Here is a 26550-nt window from a genome sequence, read left to right as displayed (position 1 = left end):
TATATTATCCGCTAATATCGACATGTCCGCCCTTAAGAATTATTATAATTATTATAATTGTTGTTGTATTTATCATTGACGATAATAAATAAGATATAGAAAACGATGATAAGAAATGTTAATTTTAGAGTATTTTAGCTAGTAAAGGCAAAATTTAAAACTATATGAAAAGAAATTTGTTTGCATTTCACTATAAATATCTTATTAATCGATTAATAAATGAGATAATTTATTAATATACTATTTTAGACATAATTTAAAATAATAACTCTGTAACTTGATATTTCAATATTATATAACGATTTATTCTTTTAATCTACTATGTACTATATGCTATCATCATATCATATTGCCTCAATTGCGAAACAATTATAGGATCGCGTCTCCTGCATCGTAGCAATAACGTATCGTCGCGCGCAATTAATTTTCGGATACATCGACAGGTGCAGTCGGCACAGGTCATTCGAAACAAAAATAAGTTGATGCGATGACTAGGTCGAAATTCTGATCGTGAAAGTAGATATTTGAAACGACGTTTCATGTTAAACAGTAATTTTCCGCTTTGTGAGCAGATCGTGCGGTCTCGTCTATTGCGCGACTCGCTCGATAAATTACGGCAACGACTAATCAAGAAATTAGTCGCGCGTGTGCAAGTCAAACGGCATATTACTGCTCCTCTCCTCTCTCTCTCTCTCTCTCTCTCTCTGTATTTGTCGATATGCTTCGTTATATCGTAATGGCCATTTTCGCAAGAAATCTTAATATATGTATGTTAGAATACTTCTACTCAAATTTGAGACAAAGATATTCATGAATAATGATTAGGCTCTCATTTACATAATTATAATAACTAATGAATCTTATTTACAATAACAATTTTTATAATATTTATTATAAAAATCATAAAACCACAAATTTTCTATTGTATTATTTATATTTATATAATTAATGTATAATTATTTATAGATATTTTTTTATAAATATATTAATACTTATATGTATATATTTATCTGAAGTACGCGTAAATCTACATTTTTTGAAACTGATGATAAAAAACTAAGTCTGTATTCTGAGCTCACATTTATCGCTAAATGAGTCTCTATTTATACAAAATTTGTAGTTTTATGATTTTTATAATAACAAATATATATATATATATAAAAATACATTTAGAGACACATTTAACAATAAATATGAACAGAATACGAGCTTATAAGTGTTTTTTTGTTTTTATTTTCAAAAGAATCAAGCTGTTATAATTATTTTTTCAAAGTTTAATTAAAATATATTAAAGTCGATGCAGAAACGCAATAAAAATAACTTTTGTATAATTTTGCATTAAAATATCATCGTAGTGAAATTCAATGAATCTTGCCGCTGATTCTCATTTCAAGTGCGCAAAACATTTTCTAACAATCCCCGGCATTCACCGGCGAATATATACCGGATCATTCCGTCTCGTATTCCGCAGTTCTCTCGTTATCAGGGATTTTTTATTTCTGCTCGATGCTATGAAGTTTCATCAGACTGATACACTCGAGGATGCAAATTCTTGTAAATGAAAAAAAAAAGAAACGAGACAGGTGAAAAATAGGTCCGGGAAAGTGTCAGTTTCTAAGACAGATCCGAAATTTGATTTCAGCGAGCCGAGCTGCTGAGTATCGACCCGCAACGAGAAACGAACTTACGTTTCACCCCTCGAAGAGGCGTCGGCGGAAAGCGATTTCTTTCTCCCTCTCTCTCTTTCTCTTATTCTTAATCTAAAATATTTCTTATACGTTTCCATAAATAAAGCTCAAATCAAAAATACCAAAATACATTTTCAGGAAAATAAACTTAAGTAATTATATAAGATATTTCTGGTCATGTCTAATTATATATATGCGCATATACAATCGCGCCAAATTTCGGGTATAATTATATAATAGCATGGTCAGTTATGATCTTATGTTATCCATTTTTTTTCTACATGTTTTTACGTTTTAATTTTAATTTATATTATTTCTCGAAGTTTATTGTCGTGAATTTTATTTTAATATCGTTTGCCTAATTTCGTGTTTGAAGAACTAATAACGTTTTCCACAAACCGAGATAGGTACCAATATTCTTAAGTAATTCCTCCTGTCAGCTTACTTTGATTGCCCTCATAGATTCTTCAGCACGTGCCAAGGAAGCCCAGTTGATAAATGTTGATGAGGAAAAAAGATGGAACGAACTCGAAACTGTTCTACTCTTATTCGTAAAGAAAAATCACGGGAATAAATGAAAGGACCTTTCTTCTTCAACTACTGTTTTCATACTAAATATATTCAGGTCATCATTCTAACGACATAGATTGTATCAGTATTAACGTATACCTTTATGAAATTCATGAAAGATAATTATAGTGTCTCTGAATAGTTATAATCCATTCAATATATATATAAAAATATATATTTATAATATATATATATATATATAAAACAAACATTTTTTTATAAATAAGTATTTGATTTTTGTAAATCATAAAACAATTGCTTACTGCAATTTCACTTCATTAATATTTTTAAAACTAATCTAGGACTAAGGATATTTTTACACTTCCTATTAATTTTTCTAAAAAAACAAAAATTTAATTTCCGAAATTGCTAAAACATAAGTTTATTTTTATTGATTTAAATCATACTTCAAACTCATCAGTTATCGTGCTCCGAAATAACGGCGAGTAGGGTATACGTGCGTCGGGACGTCGATAATAATAGAAGATGGCTAAAGAGGCCGTATAAAATTTCCGGCAATATTAGCCACCCGTCGAATTAGCGCTGCGAGAAAATGCCCTACTCATTGTCGTTCCCCGGGGAGGGCAGTTGGGGTGAACTCCAAAAGGGGCACCTTCGCGGAGAAGAAGGGCGGGGCCCCGTACAAAAGGGCCCCAGATGAGAAACCAACCCCTGGGTGGAGTTTGCACCCTATATATATATCGAGTCCGGGGTCTTCGGGATGCAGAATTCGATGCACCGTCGTGCAGTCAGAACTACGAGTTCATATTTAATTTGTCTTATAATTGAAAACATTGAAAAGCAGTGTAAATTAATATTCACGTATTCTGGAAAAATCGGAGAAAATACGAAAAGATAATTCGAAGAGGAGACATTGGAAATATTTAGGAACACAGTGATTTTAAAATACGTTCTTGAGAAGAAAGAAGTCATCCTATTAAAATCAAAGCAAAAATTAAAGATAAAGTTAAGTGCGAGGAAACTTCAAGGATGCTGTATTATTTTGTGCCACGTGTAATTTCTGCGGTTTAAAGTTCGACACAACTTGAAAAGTTGCGTTAATCGTTCAAGAAGTGCTTCATCGAGAAGAGGATGTCTCGAAGCTTCCTAGTGGACTCTTTAATCGGCAACAATTCGCCGCCTTCATATCCATTACCGTATTATGGGAACCAACTTCCTAATTACATGTTCAATTTTTTCAATCTGGGTTTGGGTTATCAGCCGATTAGACCAGTACCGAGACCACCCACTATGCCCGTGTCCATCAATTCACCGACGCTAGTTTTGCCAATACCTGGACAGAGTCCACCATCGCCTTTGAATACCTCAACGAGCAGACTATCAGGTAAATATAGTCACTAATTAATTTATGGCAAATATCCATTAACGGCTCGCAAATGTATAATAATGTATGATTGATTTCGTTACATTGATACACATTAGAATCCTTAATAATTATAATAAAATAGATTTCAAAATTAAATTCACCATTTATTTTCAAATAAATAATAAATTTTAAATAAGAAGAAATAATAATTTTGTTATTTTCAATATATTTCTAAAATTATTTTTTATAATATTTCCATTATAATAACAACAATTCTAAACTGTATTGATATACTTAAAAAAAAAAAAAAATTTCTCCATAAAATAAAAGTAAAAATTATAATTCTATTTTAAATATTTATATTATTATAATATTTATATTATTATAATATTATCTTTTAATTTAATTATTATCTTTAATGTGCAAATATTTTTTAATATATTTATTATTATAAATTTATTAATATATTTTTAATATAATTATTCTTTCTAAGATTTTTAAGATATTATTTCGACATAAAAAACATATATCTCTGTGTATTCTTCCCTTAGATATATCACGTAAAAGCAAGCATGAATCTATTGAATTCTCTCCATCGCAACGATCTCGTAGCAACGCCATTAACCCCTGACCTTTTCTTTAGACATTTCAGCACCCAGCGAGTCTCCGTCCCGCAACAGCACCCCAACGCCTCCGCCGAAATCCCCGAGTTCCAACAACAGCTCTAAACGTATTCGAACCGCGTTCACTAGCACTCAGCTGTTAGAGTTAGAACGTGAGTTCGCCTCAAACATGTACCTGTCGCGGTTGCGTCGCATCGAGATCGCGACCAATCTGCGATTGTCAGAGAAACAGGTGAAAATCTGGTTCCAAAATCGCCGGGTAAAATACAAAAAAGAGGATTTACCATCCGGTCAGAGTCAGAAGTGTTGCTGCCTGAGGACCTGCGGTAAACGAAAGGATAGCTGCGGCGAAGAATCACCTGGCAGGAAGTGCGACCAGGAAGAGGACGAAAAGAAGTCTGCAAAAAATGAGAGCGACGACAAATCCATTCGTAGATTCGCCGAAACCGAACGTCTCGAGCAATCGATCGCGAATGAAGGTGCCTGCTTCGAAGCAAAGTTCGAATTCTCAAGGATAAACTCGGTGCAGGATCAGGCAATAGGATGTGAAGCACGAGATCTCTCTCGAGGTTGCAAGAGGAGTCTGCCAGGTGCAAGCGAACGGGACGACAAGAGGAGGAAGATGGAAGATTATCAGACTCCGAATCCAGAGGCAATTACAACTCCGATGTTCAGAAATATAGGATGCACGAAGCACACTGTCGAGAGAATCGTTAACTCATAGAACTTATTCGGAAGTTTGTATATAAATTTAAGAATTTATTATTAATTATATAATGTATGATGCAAGAAATTCAAACTCTCGATGGTTTTACAAGTAGATAAATTAAATCAGTAATTAAAAAGTATAGATAAGAGCGTTTCGAGAAAAGGCTCGAACAATAAAATGCAATAAACAATAGAATGCATTCACAAGTATTGTACATATTATGTAAATATATATTGTATACAATTGTACATTAATAAATATATGGTATTTTTTATGATTTATAAAATCCAGATTGCATACTTTTAATATAGTTAGTCGAAATAAAATTCTCAATCTTGCTACATTATTAATATATTTTTATTTCTATCTAAATTCCTTGATAGTAGGCTAATATATTTTTTTATACATTTAATACAAATATTATGCCTTGAAAAAAATGTTAATTCTAAAAAATTACTACATATAATAAAAAAAAATCTTAATACGCAATCTTTTTATACACTTAATACAAATATTATGCCTTAAAAGAGAAATGTAAATTCTAAAAAATTACTACATATAATAATAAAAGAAAATCTTGAAAATTTAAAAATATATATAAGAATCTAATTAAAATAAAAAGTATATTCTCTCAAAATTTAAAAGTATCAAATATATAAAACAATTTTATTGAATAATAGACAATTGATAATATTTCTTATCATCATGTAAAATAAATTTTATATTCTGACTCATATAGAATTTCAGCTTTAATTAAATGTATGTAGTTTTTCTTAATATTAATGCAACTTTTAATTACTATTGTATTGTATTGTAATGTAAAAATATAATTCCAGAAATATTCATAAAATATATAACTTCTATTACATATAAGTCAGAAAATGTAACAAAAATAATAAAAATAACCTATTTTCTTCTTAATCATAATAATAAATCAATAAAAATAATTTAAATAATTGAATATATAAAAACACAATTAATATAAATCAATATCCAAATTTTGTTATCTTTTTTATGCATATACAGATATCTCTCACTTTTTAATTCAAAATATAATATATATAACACATGTTATGTACTCAGAGTCGCGATCCAAACAACAAATTACGATTTTAGTAAATTATAAGTATAGATCTTATATCGTATATAAGTTCTATGATTATAAGTTATAAACATATAAATTATTATCATAAAATATAGGTAGCTTTTTATATATAAAACGCGTATGAATAACGCGCGTATCAAATGTTCATCATAGAGAATCTCCAACATATATCATCAGCTTTGACGGCGTAACGCGCGCCTATATACATGATTTTCCAGTCAAACGACCGGCCAGAAAGAGTACAACGCGGTCACTCGAATGGCTCGTTTGCTATTGTCGATGGGAAACCGGTCGTGTTGCCCTAAATCTCGGAAATTTGTCAAGAGGGCCCCCACTTTAGGTTAAATTTAAGGTAAAACGTAGTTAATGGTGTTAAGAAGCTGTGCGACAATGCATCAAGATCTCGCGCTCTCGAAACCTCGAGCTCCGGACCGACAATAGGACACTTGTGTTGCTATTCGCGGGGCCCGATGAAACGTGAAAACCAGCCGGCTGCCTTTTTTCGGGCCTGAGCGCGACAACGCCGCGTCCCATTCACGGTAGCCAAGAAGTCCCCGAGGTCGCGTAGACTCGGTTCATTCATGCGTTTGGTGGATCAATGACAGGGAGGAGGGAGGAAGAGGGGCCGAGTCGCGCAGACTGAATGACGACGAGTCCGGACGAAAAGTCGGAATCAAAAAATCGCGCTTCCACGATCCGCCTTTCTGCCTTTCGTCCCGCACAACGGTGGCCGGTGCTTTTGACGATCGGAATAAATCTAAGGGACCTTTAAGGAATGCGGATTCGGCAACAATTTCTCGCCTCTTGAGAGTGTTGGCGAGTGCATTCGGTTATGGCAGTTTAAAATCTGAAGCGTGAATGCGAGTACAAGTGATGTATAGAGTGTCTCTTCAATTCCGACTTTTCTAATCTTTCTTACCTGAGGTAGCAGTCATTCTTAAATTACGACGCTTTTAATCAATTATAAAAGCAACGGCAGATAAAAAGAAAGATACAACAATAATTTTTACATGTAGACGTTTAACGAGAGCTATAAAAAAAACCCCCGATAGCAACAATATTCGCCGCATTTCACTTTTCAATTGAATTCAACGTTTCGTGACTCACGACGACGGCGAGCTAAATGATTTTCCGGTGCGACATCCAATCGCAATTCAATTTTACGGGCTCTCGCACGCTCACGTCTCGTCACATACGGCAATTGGATCATCGGCAGTACGAATGATAGATGTCACAGTTCCTTTATACGTCCATCAATAGAGTCGCATGTCCCTAAGTTGATTCCATTTACCAACTTGCGATGTGAAGTTTCACGTCGTTAAATGTCACGTCGACTACGTAATGAGAAACCGCGTGAATAATTTAAGCACGTTCTGTTCTGTGTCGTCGAGAAAAGACTCCAAGTCACATCCGCAGAAAATTATAACGATGTAAACATTCACATTTTACTAAATTCTATCGATATAATTTTATCAATTTGAAACGATGCATGATAATATCGTTTGTAATTAAAATGTGACGTTCCGTATATCGTTTGATTCATTCTTTTGTAACAAATACCGTTATTTTTGATACCGCATAAATATTTTTTACAAACTATTTTTTTTCATAATGTTCATATTTATATATTTTTTACTTATAATTTTCAATTATATATTATAATAATCGAAAATAATAATCAAAATAATAAAAAAATATTTTTTTCCAGTAATAATAGGTATTACAATATAATATTACAGCAGTTGTATTTATATCAAACATTTCATACATGTAATATCTTTCAGCAAGTTTTTCCATTTTATTATCACACATGTTTCATTATCCATTCAATTTTATAAACTACAATTAAGAAAACGTATTAAGAAAAATAAAATTCAAGAATACCATATACATTTCACCATCACAATTCGTATATACATATGATTAATTTTCTGATTGATTTGAATATTATCCTGGTTATCAAGTCTGACGAACGCGCGATGAGCTATCTTATCTCCAGCAACAATTCGCGACTGTAACCGTTTCTATTCAACGAGCCTGACAGATCGTCGCAATTTGTCAAAGAGCGTCTGTGCTCAAGTGGTTCTAATGAATCCAAACTCACGACATATTCTCTAAAGAAACTTTCTAGAGGGATACGACTTGCAACGGTCCATGCGACTCAAAAATCGAGAGAAAGAGACAATGATAAAGAACGCGACGAGGAAAGGGACAAAAAACGAGAAGAGAAAAGAGAGATGGAGAGAGGGTGACTGAGTTGTCGGCGGCCGATTTCTGGTTCCGGTGCGCTAATTCATTTCATCTTATGCGCATTGGAGAGGCGCTCCATCAAAGCTGGAAAGAGCTACCGCGACAGCACTCCAGCACAGAAGGACGGCGGAGGGCAAGATGACAGGGTGGTGCGGGCACTCGAAAGTTGAAACCGTTTTTGCTCCTTTACACCGAACCAGAGGACAATGGTATCTGCGACATCGACTATTGTGGATCGTTTTCATGGTGTGGCTCCAGATAATTCGCGTTCGAACCGATTGATCGATACCGACAGATGCAATTATAAGAATTTTAATTAATAACAAAATTTTTTGAAAAAGTACGCATATTGAAAACAGCTGTTATTAAGCTTACCAAAAGAATTTAGACACAATTAAATTAGATTAAAAAAATTTTTAATTAAACATTAAAAAAAAGAAAGAAAACGAAGGGAATAGCTTTACACTTGTGATAAAAAATAAAATATAAATTTTTTATAATCTCTGAAAAGCAATTTATATAGTTTTCCCAAAATAGTACGAAACGATGATTTTATAGAAATGTCAAAGAAAATTTCGCGGAAACAGTTTCGATGTTAAAATAATCAACTATCGGCATTTGAATATAGAAAATTTAATGACACGATAGATTTATTCTGCATGATAAATTTACTTCAATATTCGCTTTCAGGGTTTTCTAACATTATTGATATAAAGCGATTGATCAAATTTGCACAACAAGTTGCTTATCGTTGTGATATGGATTTGTTGCGCAACAATATCGCAGGAATGCATAACGACAACATCAGCCGGCGTTATGCATGCATGGCCAATGACGCGAGAATAATTTCGCAACAATACCCGTTAATATAATGATCCATTTTTCCTTCAATTTTTCATTGTCGCGTTTTTCTATTCAATGATGAAAGGCACATTGGCAATGAAGATTGATTTCCTGCGACAGTCGGGGTTGTTTAATGATTGAGAAATTCCGAAATGGCATCCAGGGAAATAAATTTTTTACAACTGTTGGAAACGGTCCAACATACGTGACGATACACAGAGGAATTTAATAAAATAGTAAAAAAGTAGCGAGAAAAATAGTGGATTTGTCATATGCGCATCATGATCGAAATTAAATTCGGATATAAATTTTACAAAAATATATAATTAGAAAAAAATGCAGCTTTAATATACATATTATTTCTGATTGCAATTGTCAAAAAATATATTAAATCCTAATAACAAAGTAAAACGTATATTAGCTTTCAGAAGAGAAAGTCATTGTACCACAATGATTGTAATTATTATACTTTACTTTTCTTTATGAGGGTTTAGAATAGCAGGAAAGACGATCGTTTGATTCGAAAATTGGTAACCGCCGTTACGGTAGAAACAATAAAGATAGGGTTTCACCGCGTCATTACATCATCATTACGCGTGGCAGGCGGCGTATCACCCATACGGATGCCATCCGCATCATGCACCTTTTCTTGTGTAATCTTCGCATTAAACCGTGAAATACATACGTTAAACGCACCTGTGTCCCAAGCGTGTCCGCCTCTAATGCAAGTCGGCAAATTTCAGGAAATTGCCTTTGGGACCAGTTTAACTTAACCGAAAACCTGACGAAGCGTACCGCAATAGTCAATCGATTATTATAAACCTGTTTCTACGCGATGAAGCATATCGTGCTAAGTCACATTTGTTCTATGTATACAGCAGATGTTAGTATAGCATTTATATCATTTTACAAATCTTGTTGTTATATAAAAATATCATTTTACATACCATTGTTTCACTACAATATTTGGAAAACGATATATATATAATTAAAAAAAAAAAAAAAAAAAAAAAAAAAACAATATGTATACAATTTAAAATATAATTTATTATAAAATATGATACGATAATAATTTATATGAAAAAAAAATATATTTATTAAATTAGATAAAAAACTAAATTTACAATTATTATTTCCTTGTTTTTAATTTAAACATAGAACAATATTCATGTTGTCAAATTAAAAAATATACTAATAAAGGAAAACAAAATTTCGACAAAATTCAATTTTTTTCTTTTTAAATAAAAAAAAATAAAAATGACAAATTGGGCTCAGCCGGGATTTGAACCCGGGACCTCTCGCACCCAAAGCGAGAATCATACCCCTAGACCACTGAGCCGCTCTTTGAGAGAGAGGTTCACCACATGAGAACATTAGGTACGTATTCGGTCTTATTATATATATATATATATATATAAATTGTATATGTAAGTAAAAAATTAATTTAGTTATTAATGTCTAATTTTAAAAAAATTAATATTTATATCTAATATAATTAATATAATCTTTTATATTTAATACAATTAATGTAATATCATATTTATAAAAATTGTCATTATAAAGTAATATTCGTAATTAAAGTAATTAAAGTATATCTAAATATATATATATATATATATATATTTTTAGATAAATATTATTATTTTAGAACAACAATAATAAAATATGTGTTTTTACTATTTTTATAAATGTGAACTTTTTTAGATAGATATTATTATATCATAATGACAATAATATAAATATATTTTTATATATAATTTTATATATATATATGTATATATATATATATATATATATATCGGTATCTTATCTTCATTATCATAAAAAATTCATATCAAAAATTTATAATAAACGTAGCTGTTACTAATAAAAGTATTAATTTTTCTTATTATGTCAAAAATAAATTAACAAATTGCTGTTTTAGACAAAAAAAACCAGTACCTTTTCAAACAACAAAGTACACTGCATAATACAAACTCCATCACCATTTGGCTACAGCATTCATCACAATTAGAACCATAAAATAGCTACTTAATTTCAGGACGTAATCCTCTCTTTTTCCCCTCTCCTTCCTGTAAAAAAAGCAGCACCTTCGTTTAATATCATGACAAAAAAAGACCGTTGTTTCGCGACAGTTAACTCGCTCGTAACGTGTCGTCACCCTTCGGGCAAAAACGCGATGGAAACGTGCCGCACGGCCCTTAAACACATCGAAGGGACGGGAAGATTTGTGGTCGCGCAGGCTGATTGCATAGGAAGAAATCAAAGGGATAAAATCTCCCCATTGACATGCGGTCAGACAGCCGATTTTGAATAGACTCACCTAACGGAGATCGAGACAACGCAACTGTTTGTGAACGATGCCGAGTGATATCGAGCTACGGACAGTCTTAAAGACTATTGACTGACAACTGACAAAAACACGTTTATCGCGTAGTATAATAATTCGACAGGTACTATAGTCTCGGTTCCAAAATTATATTTGAGGGAAATATTGTATATGTATATTTAGTGAAAAATAATATTTTACTGTTTCGTCATGCATTTTTTTTTTAATAATACATTGCAATAAAATTTTCTTTTATTAAAATACTAATTGCAGATAATTTATATTGTCATAATAAAAGCATTAATTATATGAAATTGTACATAAAAATACCACGTTTCATTAACTTGTACTATTTTTTCACGATTAAAGCACCGATTTCAACAGCACATTTTAAATGCAAAAGTATGCAATGCAAAATGCATATCCAATCGTATTCACATTAATGACTGTATAATGGAACTATATCGAGTCATCGCACAAACAAGATAAATAAACAGCTGATCATGTCAATATAATAAACGTATTTACTCACCCGGCCGATGTATCGCTGGCTCCGGTTGCATTCAATGCACCTCTCGCTCTCTCCTCCTTCCTATGTATTATTACCAGATGGTTTCATTGTTCCAGACATTGTCCATTGCACGTGCTAATTGACACAATACGATTATCATGGTTACATCGTATGACACCCCCGAAACTTATCTGACTCACGATTTTTGCATGCAAAACGCGCGAAAACAATATGAAATACGATCGCATATCCCGTACTCCTGTTTCATATATCCGCATTTATTGACGCTATCAACACCATGATAAATCGGGACAAGTAATTAGAAAACGATAATCGTTCATTAATTTATTTGAAACTTCCACAAACCCTTCCACGCGCTCGCGACATAACCGATTCATTTCATGTCATTTCACATTGCATCACACGACTGCTAAACTGTACTTGCACTTGCGTATACTTAATTGACATGATATACCGACTATACAATTGCTCGTACAAAATGAGCAAGAACATGTACGGCAATCGATCGTTTCATCGATCGACGCTCTCAAATTTTGTTAGGCTATGTTCGTAAAACTCGGACGGCGACACTTATGACGGTATATGATATGAAGATCATAATCATTTTAATCGCTTTACTCACATAATCACTTTAATCGATTCAAAAATCCACTTGAAATTCGCTTATCCATATTTCCTCCAGGACTTCTCTCTGGCACTCGTTCGCACACGACATTCGCGAATGTCCTGGAAGCCTGAAAAAGGCGGGAAAAACACAATGTTATTACCGAAACGCCGTGAAGTGATCCCAGACGCTTCTCGGTAACGTCACACGACGACGACATGTCAACACACGCATACATGTATATAGGTGGTAGGACACGTCGTTTCGAGAGAGGTAATATATTTATCTCGAAACTGACGTGTCCTACCACGAAATTAGAATAACATGCAATCGAGCCGGTATTCCACGGTGTTTAGTACTCTACTACGATCGATTCGACATTCGTATCAATCCGTAAAACTCACCGTCGACGTGTAAAGCACGACGCGAAATCGATGTTTCTAGATATTTTACGAATTTACACGCAAAATGTAATACTCCGCCGCGTATTGTGTAATTCAGCATTATCGATATTCACACGCACATTAAGATCTCTTATAACGCGAGAAACACTAAAAACTTTCGAAGAACTTATCTCGAAACTGATGCAGGTCTGCCACCTGCGAAATTAGCACGGAAAGAGAGCGTTGCCGGAGTTGAGCTTTTGTCGCTCATGGTGGAGACAACTGTACCTGGGAACATTCTGATAGGACGGGAGACAATGAACTTTTTGCTGATTGGTCAACACGCTTAGAGCAAAATGACGAACCAATCAAAGACGTCTGTATTTGAGGCTGCGTTTAGAAATTCACTGGATGACAATAACGAAAATTTATAGTAATAATAAATTTAGGACGCAGAGAAAAAAATGAAGTATTTAATGTAGTAATTAAATATTCAGAAAAAAATGATAATTAATAATTACATTACAATTAAATTGTACATAATAAAAAGAGTTGCGGAATCTACCGCTATTAGTATTTTTTAAATAAATTTGTTTAATTAAATTTGTTAATTTATAAATTTGTAAATTTGTTAATTTATAAATTTGTTAATTTATAAATTTCTTGTTTAATATGTATCTCTTAGATATTTGTTTAATTAAACAAAAAAGGTTCTTATTTAGTTTTATAACAAATTATAAATGTAAATTTTTCTAAATATTTATTATTAAATACTTTGTTTGATTTTTCTTTCTGTGTTAATATTTTTACTATAAAAAAAAGATATTTCATTTTTTTACAAAGATTTAAAGAAATATATATAAAAACTTATTAAATATACAAAATATTTTATTATGGCTCTAGCACAATGAAACAGGAAAGAGATATTAATGATAAAGAACGAGGAGTGAAAAACTCTTTTTTGTGCATATAGCACCATCTATTTAAGGTTGCCATCTATTAAGGCAAAATTCGTGTCACTATAAATTTACAATATTGTTGTCTAATGAATTTCAGAACGCAGTCTTAAACACAAACGCCTTGGATTGGTTCATTTTGTTCTAAACACGTTGACCAATCAGAAGGTTTCTAGGTAGTCTTCCACTATTGCAATGTGGGGTCAGTTCCGGCGCTTAGAATAACGCTCTCTTCCCGTGCTAATCTCGTCGCAGGTGGCAGGTATCAGTTTCGAGGTAAGCTTTTCGAAAGTTTTTTAAATCTTTTTCGCGTTATAAGAGGTCTTAATGTGCGTACGAATATCATAAATGCTGAGATACACAACAGGTGTTACGCGGCGGAGTGTCGAGTGTCACAGAATCGCGATAAAGTTCGATATTTATAATCTGGAGCAGCTCCGACTTTGCGCCATCTTTTTTTAACGTATTTCTTACGCGTAAATTCGCAAAATATTTAGAAACATCGATTTCGCGTGCTTTACACGTCGACGGTAAATTTTACGGATTGATACGAATGTCGAATCGATCATAGTAGGGTACTAAATATCATGCAATACCGGTTCGAATGATTATTATTCTTTGCTATAATTATATATATGTATAATTAGCAAAAGATAATGTACATTCGAACCGGTATTCCACTGTATATGCGCCATCTTTTTATAACGTATATTTTGCTCATAAATTTAATATATACACACACACATATACATATATACAATATATGTACACTGTATATTCGCGATTATGTGCTCCGCATTTCTTTGTCTTATTCCTTGTCGTTTATTTTAAAATCTGCAACATTCGCGTTACATTCTTTGTTTTTTTCTTTTTCAGTGAGAAATATCATGCTGCAAAAAGTATCAGGAATGCCGAAATGCAACAAGAATTCCGCTAATTATCATATCAAGATCGTGCTCAACGTATTTTTTGCATATCACTTTTCTCACGCCACTATATTGCGTTAATTTTCTCGTCGTGTGAAACGAGTATCCGAAGTTACCAAGTTGAATACAGGAAGAGTGTTACGCGTTAAATTGTCTATTCGCCGTGAAATTTTATTAATCGACTTTTATTTATATTTACGCGAGTAAGTAATAAAAATTTGAAGTAAGTCCTGTGTACTTGGAAAAGATTAAAATAGCATTGGTAACATCGTCGGAGGAAATCATTAAGTAAGTAAATTTAATAATTATATGACCATTTTTTCATCTGTTTTCGCTTATATAGCTGAATGCTATTGCATCATAATAATCCGGAGAAGAGTTAGATATAGAACGCAGGAGACATAAGAGCCTCATTGTAAGCAGAATCGCATAAGATGGTTGGAAAGAGACAAAAAATTGATAGAGATCCTCGCTGCTTTTGTCTCGCATATTTCTCTTCACGCTGTTTCTCTCTCTGCAGTCTAAAGAAGGACATCATTCGATTTTACTACTCTTTTTAACGAGGCTTTTCTGCCTGATTCCTGCGTTCTATATTTAACTTCTCTCTGCAGCAATCATAATTAATATTGAATTGAATAACATTTTATGTATTTTACATATTGCTTTACATACTAGAATTGCATTTTAAAATTCACTGTCAGTATATTGAAAATCTATAATATACAATGTAAACTATAGATTTCCAGAACTGGCAGTAAATTTCGAAACACAGCCTAGGATACTATTTTATTTTTCAATAATAATGTACTAATAATATATTAAATTACATAATATATTAAATATATATATAATATATTTTATAAACAAATATATATATATATATATATATATCTGCAAAAACTGGTTGTACGGATTAAATTTGTCAACAATCCAAAATTCAATAATTATTTATTAATTATGTACTTGTTTTAACTTAATTACACCTTTTTTAATGCAAATATATAATTGTGGGCAAATTTAGTCCGTATAATCAAATTTTTTCTCAATATATATATATATATATATATATATATATTAAAATATATTATATTAAATTTAACAACATATACATTTTTTATATAAGCAATTATATGTATAATTTATACATTTTCGTTAAGCAATTATAATATTTCATTAAATAATACTAATAATATAATTGTCGGATAATCATCATTTCTAAAATTAAGAATCTCGCATTCCTGACTAATTTCCATTGAGATAATCTTTCTACTGGCCATCTCCCGTCCCTCGTTCCGCACCTTTTAACGTCACTTTAACGCGTCGCGATACCGATCTGCCTGCTGGCTGTAATACGAGACTCCTCGACAACGATGACGGCGGCGGCGATCGACTGCTCGCGGTTTTGTCGGAAAAGAGTTTTCGAAAAACCGACCTGCCCATCTTCGCCGAGTCATTGCGCTAATCCTTATTTAACCCGGAATTTATCAGTAGGATCGAGAGGAACGCATGGGATTAACTTAAACTCGTACCAACACAATGGTTTGTACGAGGGGACGACCACTTAACGCCGGAGCCTGCCTTCGATCCCAGACCGCTCCGCTGTCTTCTATTTTGATGCCAAGAACGATAGAGCAGAGATCTCGCGAATGAGAGTTATCAGTGCTTTTGTACTTTGCTCTTGGAGCACGCGGCGCTCACTCCGCAGAGAGAGGTTTTTTGTAATGGAAATCGAGTGAGGAATTCGGAGTTGATTTACAGCATTAAGGAGAGAGGGAAAGGGCATCCCCTTCGATCGGTTATCGACACTCGGGACGTGATTCAATCCACGGAAATAGCATCGGAACTGAATTAAAACGTCGCTCGATCTATGTCAACTTGGCATTCAATTTTTCATAAACTGAGTTTTTAATAAAGAAAATGATAGTATTTCGTTCGCAGTTATTTGTAGAAATAATAATTTTATTTGTTGTTGAAGCCATAAAAAATACATTTTGAAAAAATAATTATTATCCGACTTTGAAATAAAAATATATCACTAATATGATATTGATTTAATTTTGTTTGTTATTGGGTCATTTAAAAATGTTCCACAGCATATTTACATTTTAAAAAACATGTGCAAACAGACTTAGAATTAACTTTGAATTAACTAACAATAAATTAGATTATTTTGTTAAACTATTGTTAATATATATTATACATTATTAATATATATAATTTTTTTAAATGGCGCAAATAAAATTATTATTATAAAAAAATCACCACAAATAACAATCACTACATATAATTTTTAAAAATATGGAATAAGCATATTTAAAATATTTTTAAAATAAAAGAAAGTTGCGTTTTTTGTTAATTGCAAATATGTTGTAACATTTAAACAATAAAATTAGAAACGAAAATTTACAAACTATAAATGATTCAAAATCAATATTAGTGATTTATTTTATCTCAAAGTCTAATAACAATTTCCTTTCAAAATGATATATTTTTTATAACTTCAACTATAAATGAAGTTATTATTACTGCAAACAACTCTAAATAAAATACTACTATTTTTTTGTACTGGAAGCTCAGTTTAATAAAAATTGAGTATCAAATTATTCATATATGATTGTCGCCGCGTCATTTAATCTCGTATACAATGTTTTACGAAATTTCTGTATTTTTGTATTATGTATATTCGTTCAAATAAGATATAAGGAATTTGATACAAAAAATATTCCTACACAAGTGCGAATATTAATAACTAAAATATCTCTGTGCGATTATATCCATAATAAATTTATACGTGTTGAAAGAACCTGTCGCTGAAACTTTATAAAATCATATTTCCGGAGATATTAAATCTTCTTTTAATTGCTAATAATTTCGAAGGAAAAAAAATATTCAGTTATAACAGAGAAATGAATGGATATTGAATATTCATTAGAAATGATTGAATATAGAATATTTATATTCTTTTTACACTTTCTTCAATTTTTTAAATATTATTTCAATGTAGAATATAGTAATAAAATTTTTTTATAATAATGATAGATGAGCACAAACTGCTATTATTAAAATAATTAATAAGATAACTTAACAGTTTAATCAATTTCATTATAAATATGTTTTTTTTCTGAACGCTTATGTCTTTCGATTATCAATAACGCGGGCTGATAATTTTAAAAACTTTTTATAACATTTTTCAATAATTTTTGATGAAAATCGAGTAGACACAAATCCAAAATGATGCACAAATCTGCAGTGAATCGTTAATTCCCATTTCCCGATTTCCCGTAACTGGAAAGATTGGCGCGAATACGATTAGTCAATAATTAACCATCATTTCGGCTCTAATTAAATGGCGCGCTTTCCGTGCGCACTTCCAGCAACACGAATCGATCAGCCGCAGCCGTTACATGTGTGAAGCGCATAACTTATGGTTTCAAACGTGGGATGTTTAATGAGAAATTTGCATGACATTACGATCGAACCCCTCCGCGAGACAGATTAATGCGCGCGACTTTCAGCATAATAGGACGGCAATGAGCGCCTGAAACCCAATTCTCTGTAACCGGTCGTAAAAAATCGCGACCACTTATGCCTATGCTAATTTTATTTCTCAGCGAGACCAATCGTGCCACTAAATCAAAATGCTGGCGTGTAGAAGTACGAGTTGCAGAATAATTAATCCCGGCGCGAGTATCGGGAAAATTGAATGTGTCGACGTAGATAAATTTTTGTTCATTATTACATACAAGAAAAAGTTCTGATCAATTTGGAAAAAATAAAGTAATATATATTTTGCCTCACGAATTTTAAACATATCGCGGATATAAATTAGAAGATGTATTTTTTTTCCAATTATTCGGTTCTAAGAGATATGTTTGCATTATTTTCAATCAGATCAATCATAAAATTATACGTGAGAAACGTATTATTTTCTTATAGTTTAAATAAATAGTTCTGATTATTAAATAAAAAAAGTTGCTTGTTTTGCGGCAATTTTTTTGGTTTAATGAGCAAAACTGTTAATTTAGATTACCAAGAATTATTGAAAATCAATTTCGAATTTTTAATAATTTATTAATTTCTACTAAATATACATACACTTCACACATGCACAATAAAGTTCTATTCACGATTTCGTCGACGAGAGAAAAATTTAATTGTAATGCATTCTTTTTTGCGCATGAATATGCATAGAAGGATTTTGCGTATATTATAATGCAGCCTTAGCCAGACGAATATGGCTTTAATTGAAACGCGAGGTGCGAAATTAATTTTACAGAGTCGCGAAATTCAAGCGGCGTGCGTATTGGCGATTAATTTCAATTACGAGTTTTATCCTCGAAATAACGCTGCCTACTGAATAATCGAATCTTTTAACATCTTTCTCATTTCGATGGATTATCGATTAATTACGTGATGCGTATTTCATTTGAAGCAGTTATTGAACGTCAATGCATGCACGTGCAGTTTATTGATGGAAAAACGTGTGTTTTAATACACTCGTCCACCAGTTTATCAGTCTTTGTCATTTAATATTTTTATTTAAAATAACACTTAACTTTCAATAATATTATATAATATTTCGTCTCTCTTCCTCTTTCAAATTTCTACTAATATTTATAGATATATATTCTTCATCACAGTACTATATATATATAAATATATATATATATATATATATATATATATATATATATATATATATATATATATACTTTTTTACATGTAACACTTTAATAATAATTATCAGAAAATTGTATATTGTCCGTTTATGACTATTATTTTTATAAATCACAAAATCATATCTTTATTAGAAAGTCTTACTGTACAGTCACATAAAAGAAAATATAAACAATACTGCAATTATTTGTATAATATAAAGGATAAAATCAAATAGAATATATATAATATAATTAATTATATAAACTATAATATAATTTTAATAAATTATTTTATAAATTAATCTAATTTTTTATATTTTTTAATTTAATAACTTGAGGAAATTTTTTATTATATTTAGACTGAATTACATGTTCCAACAAGTCAAATAGTAAAAAACATCTTTGTATGTATTACATTAAAGTATTCATACATCTATGAAAGAGCTAAATAGGGGATCGATCTTCGTTTCAAAATCACTCTGCGTGTTTTGTTTGCACTAATGCAAACAGTTCCTTTTGAAAGAGTGCATTACGTGTTGATCACTTGAGTTGATGTCGTACTCGAGCAAAAGAGGCGTGCTTAATTAATGGGTCCCCTGTAGGCTGTATTGTTTGTCACATTAAACGACGACGACGACGATTCGGCAAGTGAAGCGTTAAAGCCACGTTGAATGCTTCTTCATTCGCCTTTACTGAATGAATAGATCAAGTGCACTTGGTTATATACCAATTTGACTTCCTGCAACTCTAATAAGATCGTTAAATCGATGTGTTCGTGTTCAGTCATTCAATAATTTCTTTAAAATATTGTTAATAGTTAAATATCTATATGTTATTAGAATATATTATCAGATATATAATATATGTTATCAGAATTTTCATATGAGTATAAAATACATATATAAAACATATGCCAAGATATAAAATCTTTGAAAAAATATTAAATATTAATATTTATTACATATAAAGTCCTTTTTAAAGTTTAAGATATAAAATAACTATTTAAATAATATTACGTACAATTATTCTAATTAAATAATTATTTTAATTATTTTAATTTTATGCAGAATATCAAAAATAAAACAAACATATTCTAATTGTATTTAATAATTACATTTATTTTTAACATAAAAATTTAGTTTTAATAGATTTTTGTCTGCTGTCTTTGATTAATATAAATGAAATATGTACATTCTATTGTGTATATATTTTTCAGGAATTTAAAATTTATACTAGATATTAATTTAATACTAATTCTATTTAATATTATGTGTAATTTAGTAGTAACATACCTTCTGTGTATAACATTAATATCCTTCAAATAATTTAAATACACCATCTAATGACGACTTTATATGTAATCGACTTCTGTGAATGAGATATGAAAATGAGATATGAAATTAGATATGAAATATTGCTACATCTATGCATACCTCGCATGCTTTAAATATAAAAATACATTTAGTCATTTCTTATTTTTTCTTCGCTTTTTAGTTTCTGCAATCTTGTCAGAAACTTTAAAGGCTTATTAAAGCAAGGCAGGACAGTGCATTAAACTTCTGAATTCGCCATCGCATAATGTAAGCGATAAATTATGGGAATCGTTTAAACTTTTGGTAAAATTTTACCAGCAAGTAACATAATTCTATACAAAGTAATTACAAAAATCTGTTTATTGTATCTTTTACTAATATTAGCTTTACAAGAAAGTTTCGCGGTTTAAAAAGTAAACCTCTTTTCATAAAGAATTTTAATCGATCATCTTCTATGTCACTTCTATTTACATGAATAAAAATGGAATATTTGTACATTCTAAATGTACAAAGAAAAAATAAAATTATATCAAAGAATTGTCTTATATAATATTTGTTTTACATAGATTTTATAATACCATAAGCGTTAAAAATATTTAAGATTATAATATTGCAAATAAAATTCAATAAAATTTTTTTTTACTAATTGTGAAAGATATATCGTTAAAATTTTTTATAATATTTATGAAATAGTTAATTTGCAAAAAAAGAAAGACAGAACGAATGTTATAATTGTCAATGCTCAACTACAAAACATTGCAAACACTGTCACACAACAGCATTTTATTGATCAAGTAAATTTCTTGCGCAAAGGAGACGTATTTCTGCTCGACCTTCATCCACATTCAGGTACACGAGTCTCAGGTTCACACCCTGAGGATATTTGATTTTGGTTTGCGGTCCTTGCAGTCGGATATTTGCATTGTCGAACATGCGAGAGTCGCTCTGCTAACGGTTTGAGAGCGTTGTTAAACGGATTAACAACAGTGACATAATAACCTCCCTTCTACACTTCACGCTCACGGTCAGTTGTCATCTTTGCTTCTTGAAAGGAAAAAAATCAGCAATCTTTTTGTCTTAATGAATATAGATAAAAGACGTACATTTCACGAGAGAAGAAAGTATGTTTCTGTCTGTTTAATTCTGATAATCGAATATATTGATAAATATGTTAAAAAATATAATAGAATTTTGTAAATATTTTATTATCTTTTATATTTCTACAATTTCTACAATTAGACTAACTCCGATTTGAAAAAAGAATATGGAAGTAATAATCGTAAAATCACATTTTTGGACCGGTTTAAAAAAGATTTTAATTAAAAATAAATAGGCGTCTTTTGTCGATACGATAGAAATAAATTTGAAATAACTTTGAATAAACGAGATTCAATAAATGGCAAAAAACTGATAAAAAAATGTAAAGTAAAGAAAAATCTGTTCTCCACTATGCTTTTATCCTAAAATACGAACTTCGAAGAATACGTTCATGCGAGCGCGAGTCACAAAATAAACATTGCATTTCATGAAATATATAAAAAGGTAAAAGAGTAGAGCGATACAGAACATGTCGTACATGTCGATGACGTTGAAAATACTTTGCGCTGTGTCTATCTTTTATTTGACTTTTTTCGTTTCTCTCGTCATAATGAAATCTCCAAATATCGCGCAAAGATGCAGAAAATTTGTTCGAAAATAATACGTTGCTTCTTAGAAACTATCTTTCGTGAGAAATTATGATGAAAAAACAATTGTTTGAAAAATGCAAAGTGTATTGCGACAGCCGAAGCAAAATATCCTGAGAACGTGTATCGCGAAGAAATTAAAAAAAAATGTTCTCGACTTTTTCATTCTTATATACTTTCGTACTAATAAGTCAAAACGAAAAAGATTTTATCAAACTTTGTGCATCATTTAGTAGCGAAGTAGTAGAATTATTCAATGTACATTGTCTGAAAAAATAATAACCATACAAATATATAGTTAATAAATGTATTCTTATCGGAATAAAAAATTCTAAGTAATATTTACACAAACACGTTTCATATATAGTTGATATTGACAAGTATGACATATCATATTGTACATATATAAAAATAGCATATTGCATAAACGTATATAAATTTATAGCGTATAAATTTTTTATATTCCTTCATATTTTTTTATACGTTGACAATTTTAAATATTAAGTAAATAGAATGACATTTATCAGTTATAAATGTGACATTTTTATTTTGTAACCATAAAGTAAAAGGAATAGCGCATGGGATGTCACCATTCGTTTTCATATTAGTGAAATGAAAAGGAATGCACACGTACATTTTAACGCGATTAAAGCCATGTGGTCGATTTCTTTACTTAACTTTTAAACTAAACTAAAAGCTTTTTCAATTTTTGTTTTATATACCAATTCTATTTACTTAAATTAAATTTTCACGCAAAATAAAAATAGACACACTAATTTTGAAAAGTTATGTGCAATTTACAATTTTTAGACTATTCTATTTCTAGACAGAGTTCTGTAATTCAACAAAATTTAATAGATTTCAACAGAATTTTAATTAATTTGGATAAAATAAAAGAAATTTGCGATTTATTTAACGAATATTCATGTAGATTGTAAATATATGATAACAGCGTAACGATTCTCATGAAACAAGCGAACTACCGTTTAATGGTTCGTTAAAACGGGCGAGCCTGACCTGCCCGACTCGTTCTATAACCAGACATCAACAGTTTTGGTATTCATCGAGCCTGTGAGCTACACGATTATAATTTTTCTTTGGTACATATAAGAAAAAAATGATCGCCTCAGGGGCAAACGATACGTTTCGTAAAACGTCTGTTATATTTTACATATTCATTGAGCGTATCGACCAAGGAAGGTATATACAATATAAGGTCACAGATTTGAATTTCTCACGAGTTTAACAGATGACGAGTAAGTATCCGTCTGATGTTAGACGTTATATTCAATTTTTATAGATGTCATAGATTTTTAAGAATTTTATTATAGAATTTTATATCATAGGTCACTTTAAATTAGAAATATTTTGAATTAATGAAAACAAAAAGAAAGGAAAAGTATATATGTAATTATTTTTTAATTAATTAGTAAATACTTAATATCTTACTCGACTCAATATAATATACAGAACATGTGTGTGTGTGTGTGTGTGTGTGTGTTTGACATTTCGCTATAGTAATTTTTCTCTTGATAAATGACGGCTGATCCAGACCCGAGCAAACGATACGATCACGTTGTATTTGATGCAAGAGTATCCGAAGTGTATCGTCGCGATCATAACGTTTGTATCCGCCGACGAGGATTTTCTACATACGTTCAGAACGAGAAGTTTTGCGTGTATTTGATCGAACCCATCTATTGTGCGCGCAACCTATAATACGCCGCGCGTTCATAGGATTCATGGGCCCCCGTGGGTGCCCTCATTGTTGGTCCCGACGCGATGCGTACCCTTCGTTGTGTACAGAAGTGCTTAATGCAATAATGCAATATAAAGATACCATCGGGAACTCGATGGCCCGTGTTCTTTGCTTAGTACACACGACCCTGTCCTCACCCGACCAGATCTTCTTCCGGCGGGAACGTAAATTAATAAGCGGACCGTAAGGTCTTTTCTCAAACTAGGTTAACTCGTAAATTTTGTAATTGGCTATCATTAATCGCTATGTGCTGGTGTGCATGACGGTGTTGGTTTCTCACTTCCACTCGACAGTGAGTTACGGGAGAAGAGTTGAGTCGACGGGGATTATCTTCACTATTGCGGGATCGAAAGAGCAAATATCCCGTGACGTTAACTTTAACGAGATTTCGCGGGATTGAACTATTTTAGACACACTGCCGTCTTAAAGGCGGCCTGTAATTTAATGTGCCACGCTCATTTCTATGCTTAATTTAAGTTTTGAAATTTTCCGGAATTAACTCTCACATTTGGTATTCCGCATAAATATTACATCGGAGCGACGAGCGAAATACACTTTTTCTTTTTGAATTTTTATAATGTTTTGTAATGTGCTATATTCACATTTATTTTAATAATTTTATTCTTTGTTTTTATTCTTTTCTACCAAATACGTTGTCAGAGATTAATTTTTTATTTTGAATTAATATGACTGATCTAATTCGAACTGCGATTTGCAAAACGCATAATTACAACATAATATTTAACAATATATTCCATTTTATATCATTTTAATCAAATTATTGATTACAATTATATCAAATATCTTATTCAATTTCTATTTTTACTACGAATGATAAGTTTATTAATTTTATATAATGTCGATGCAGTTTTGCTCGAATAATTAATAGGCTCAAAGCCAGGGTGTCTATTCCTTGGAAAAACATGGAAAATCGGGAATATTAAAGAATTTTTTTTTTATATCTGGAAAAATTAGGGAAGTTTTATGGGATTGTGTTAGGAAATTTCTTCGAAAATTCTTTTTTTGATAATTTTGCTCTTCATCTATGTAACAGTCAGTCGTGTATGTGAAACTGGCGTCTCATTTTGTAGAAACTCATTGTTGAATTTTGGCTTTATTTATTTTTGATATTATTTTATTAGTTCTAGAGTTCTTGATAAAATTAAATATAAATAATTCTGACTATTATATAAAAAAATAGCTCGAGACAAACTGATTGTGAGATATCAAGTTCACTGTATCTTGCTTTATTCGTTGACAATTTTTTTAAAATTTCTTATCAAATTTGAAGCACTTGAAAATTCTATGACAGTTTTACAAAAAGTTCTAAGTGTAAAAATTATTAGAATATTAATTAAACAACTAAATTGTTCGGTATCTCGAACATATCAGTATTGAGACGCTCGTATCTTCGCTCGTCTATAATAGATTAATTGTACATATGTACAGAAAGCGTCATTAATGTCTTTACAAATAAATTTATGCATATCAATACATTTACATATTTTGTATATACATATATGGAAAATATATGTGTTCCAATATGTGCATACATTTATGTGTAATGGTATTAATAATCCTTTCTGTACAAACTATAAAATGATAAATTATATATTTGTTGTATTGTTCTATTATTTGTTGATTATTTGTTTATATCAAAATATTTGAATAATTGTGCTATTCCTTTGTAAAACAATACTCGTATATCTATATATTATTGAATAAAAATATCGCGCGTGATTTCTTGTACATATGTTAATGTATTCCACGATTACAAATATTATATATTTCAATTTTTATTATTATATTTTCTCCGTGTGAAGAGAAATTATTATTATATTATTTCGTCGCGGAGCAAAGAATATAATATTATAGAATATAATATTAAGTAGAGAATAACACGTGCGGCACGAAGCGTGTTACGGGGAAAAACATCACGGACGATTCTCGGTCGACGGTTGTGTACGCAACACAGTCGCGCAGTGATACAAGGCACGCATTCCATTCTCACTACACATGACCGTATAGAGGTCGACTTTGCTATGTGCGCGGCATAGTTGAGCGTTGAGTCGTAGTCGTACAATGTCTGCGGAGCCGAGCTGAGTCGGGACGAGTCGCGGCTCTGTGCGTCGCCGTTTTCGTCAATTTTAGGCAAATATCGCATACATCGCAAGTGGATCGAGCTTTAAGTACGAGCCATAGTCTCAACAGATTTGTTCCGCATGCAATCGTCGCAACCATAGATTCACGCTGCATTTCACTTTGTCCTTCGATAGGTTTTTTAGCATTC

General features: G+C 31.3%; 1 protein-coding gene, 2 long non-coding RNA genes and 1 other non-coding gene across 4 annotated transcripts in view; 2 read left to right on the top strand and 2 right to left on the bottom strand.

Annotated features, from left to right (window-relative positions):
* The window catches only part of LOC140665272 (uncharacterized), an 87423-nt gene extending 74241 nt beyond the window's left edge, over positions 1–13182 (bottom strand). Inside the window, exons 1-3 of the long non-coding RNA XR_012046579.1 lie at positions 12985–13182; positions 12599–12710; positions 11977–12090 (exon numbers count right to left, since the gene is read on the bottom strand). This is a non-coding gene — a long non-coding RNA (uncharacterized lncRNA). The remainder of the gene's footprint in view (positions 1–11976; positions 12091–12598; positions 12711–12984) is intronic.
* LOC140665003 (uncharacterized) lies at positions 3013–5070 on the top strand. Its single transcript, XM_072890636.1, has 2 exons — positions 3013–3603; positions 4229–5070. The coding sequence occupies exons 1-2, from the start codon at positions 3351–3353 to the stop codon at positions 4930–4932; spliced, it is 957 nt and encodes a 318-aa protein (XP_072746737.1). The 5' UTR covers positions 3013–3350; the 3' UTR covers positions 4933–5070.
* Positions 10383–10454, bottom strand: Trnap-ugg (transfer RNA proline (anticodon UGG)). Its single transcript has one exon. It is a non-coding gene; the product is annotated as a tRNA-Pro (tRNA).
* Positions 13183–14163: 981 nt separating the features above from the next.
* On the top strand, positions 14164–16814 carry LOC140665237 (uncharacterized). Its single transcript, XR_012046574.1, has 3 exons — positions 14164–14195; positions 14796–15133; positions 16334–16814. It is a non-coding gene; the product is annotated as an uncharacterized lncRNA (long non-coding RNA).
* The last annotated feature ends 9736 nt before the right edge of the window (positions 16815–26550 follow it).

Source organism: Anoplolepis gracilipes, chromosome 4, assembly GCF_047496725.1.
Source record: "Anoplolepis gracilipes chromosome 4, ASM4749672v1, whole genome shotgun sequence".
Classification (NCBI taxonomy): Eukaryota; Metazoa; Arthropoda; class Insecta; order Hymenoptera; family Formicidae; genus Anoplolepis; species Anoplolepis gracilipes.
Note: the sequence above shows the minus strand (reverse complement) of the source record. Positions and strands in the feature narration are given on the sequence as shown.

What these genes read in the sequence shown, in the direction of transcription:
- LOC140665003 (XM_072890636.1), top strand. Translation starts at nt 3,351, where the DNA reads ATGTCTCGAAGCTTCCTAGTGGACTCTTTAATCGGCAACAATTCGCCG. An exon ending in CTCAACGAGCAGACTATCAG is followed by an intron (nt 3,604 to 4,228) that starts GTAAATATAGTC and finishes CCTTTTCTTTAG; the next exon opens with ACATTTCAGCACCCAGCGAG.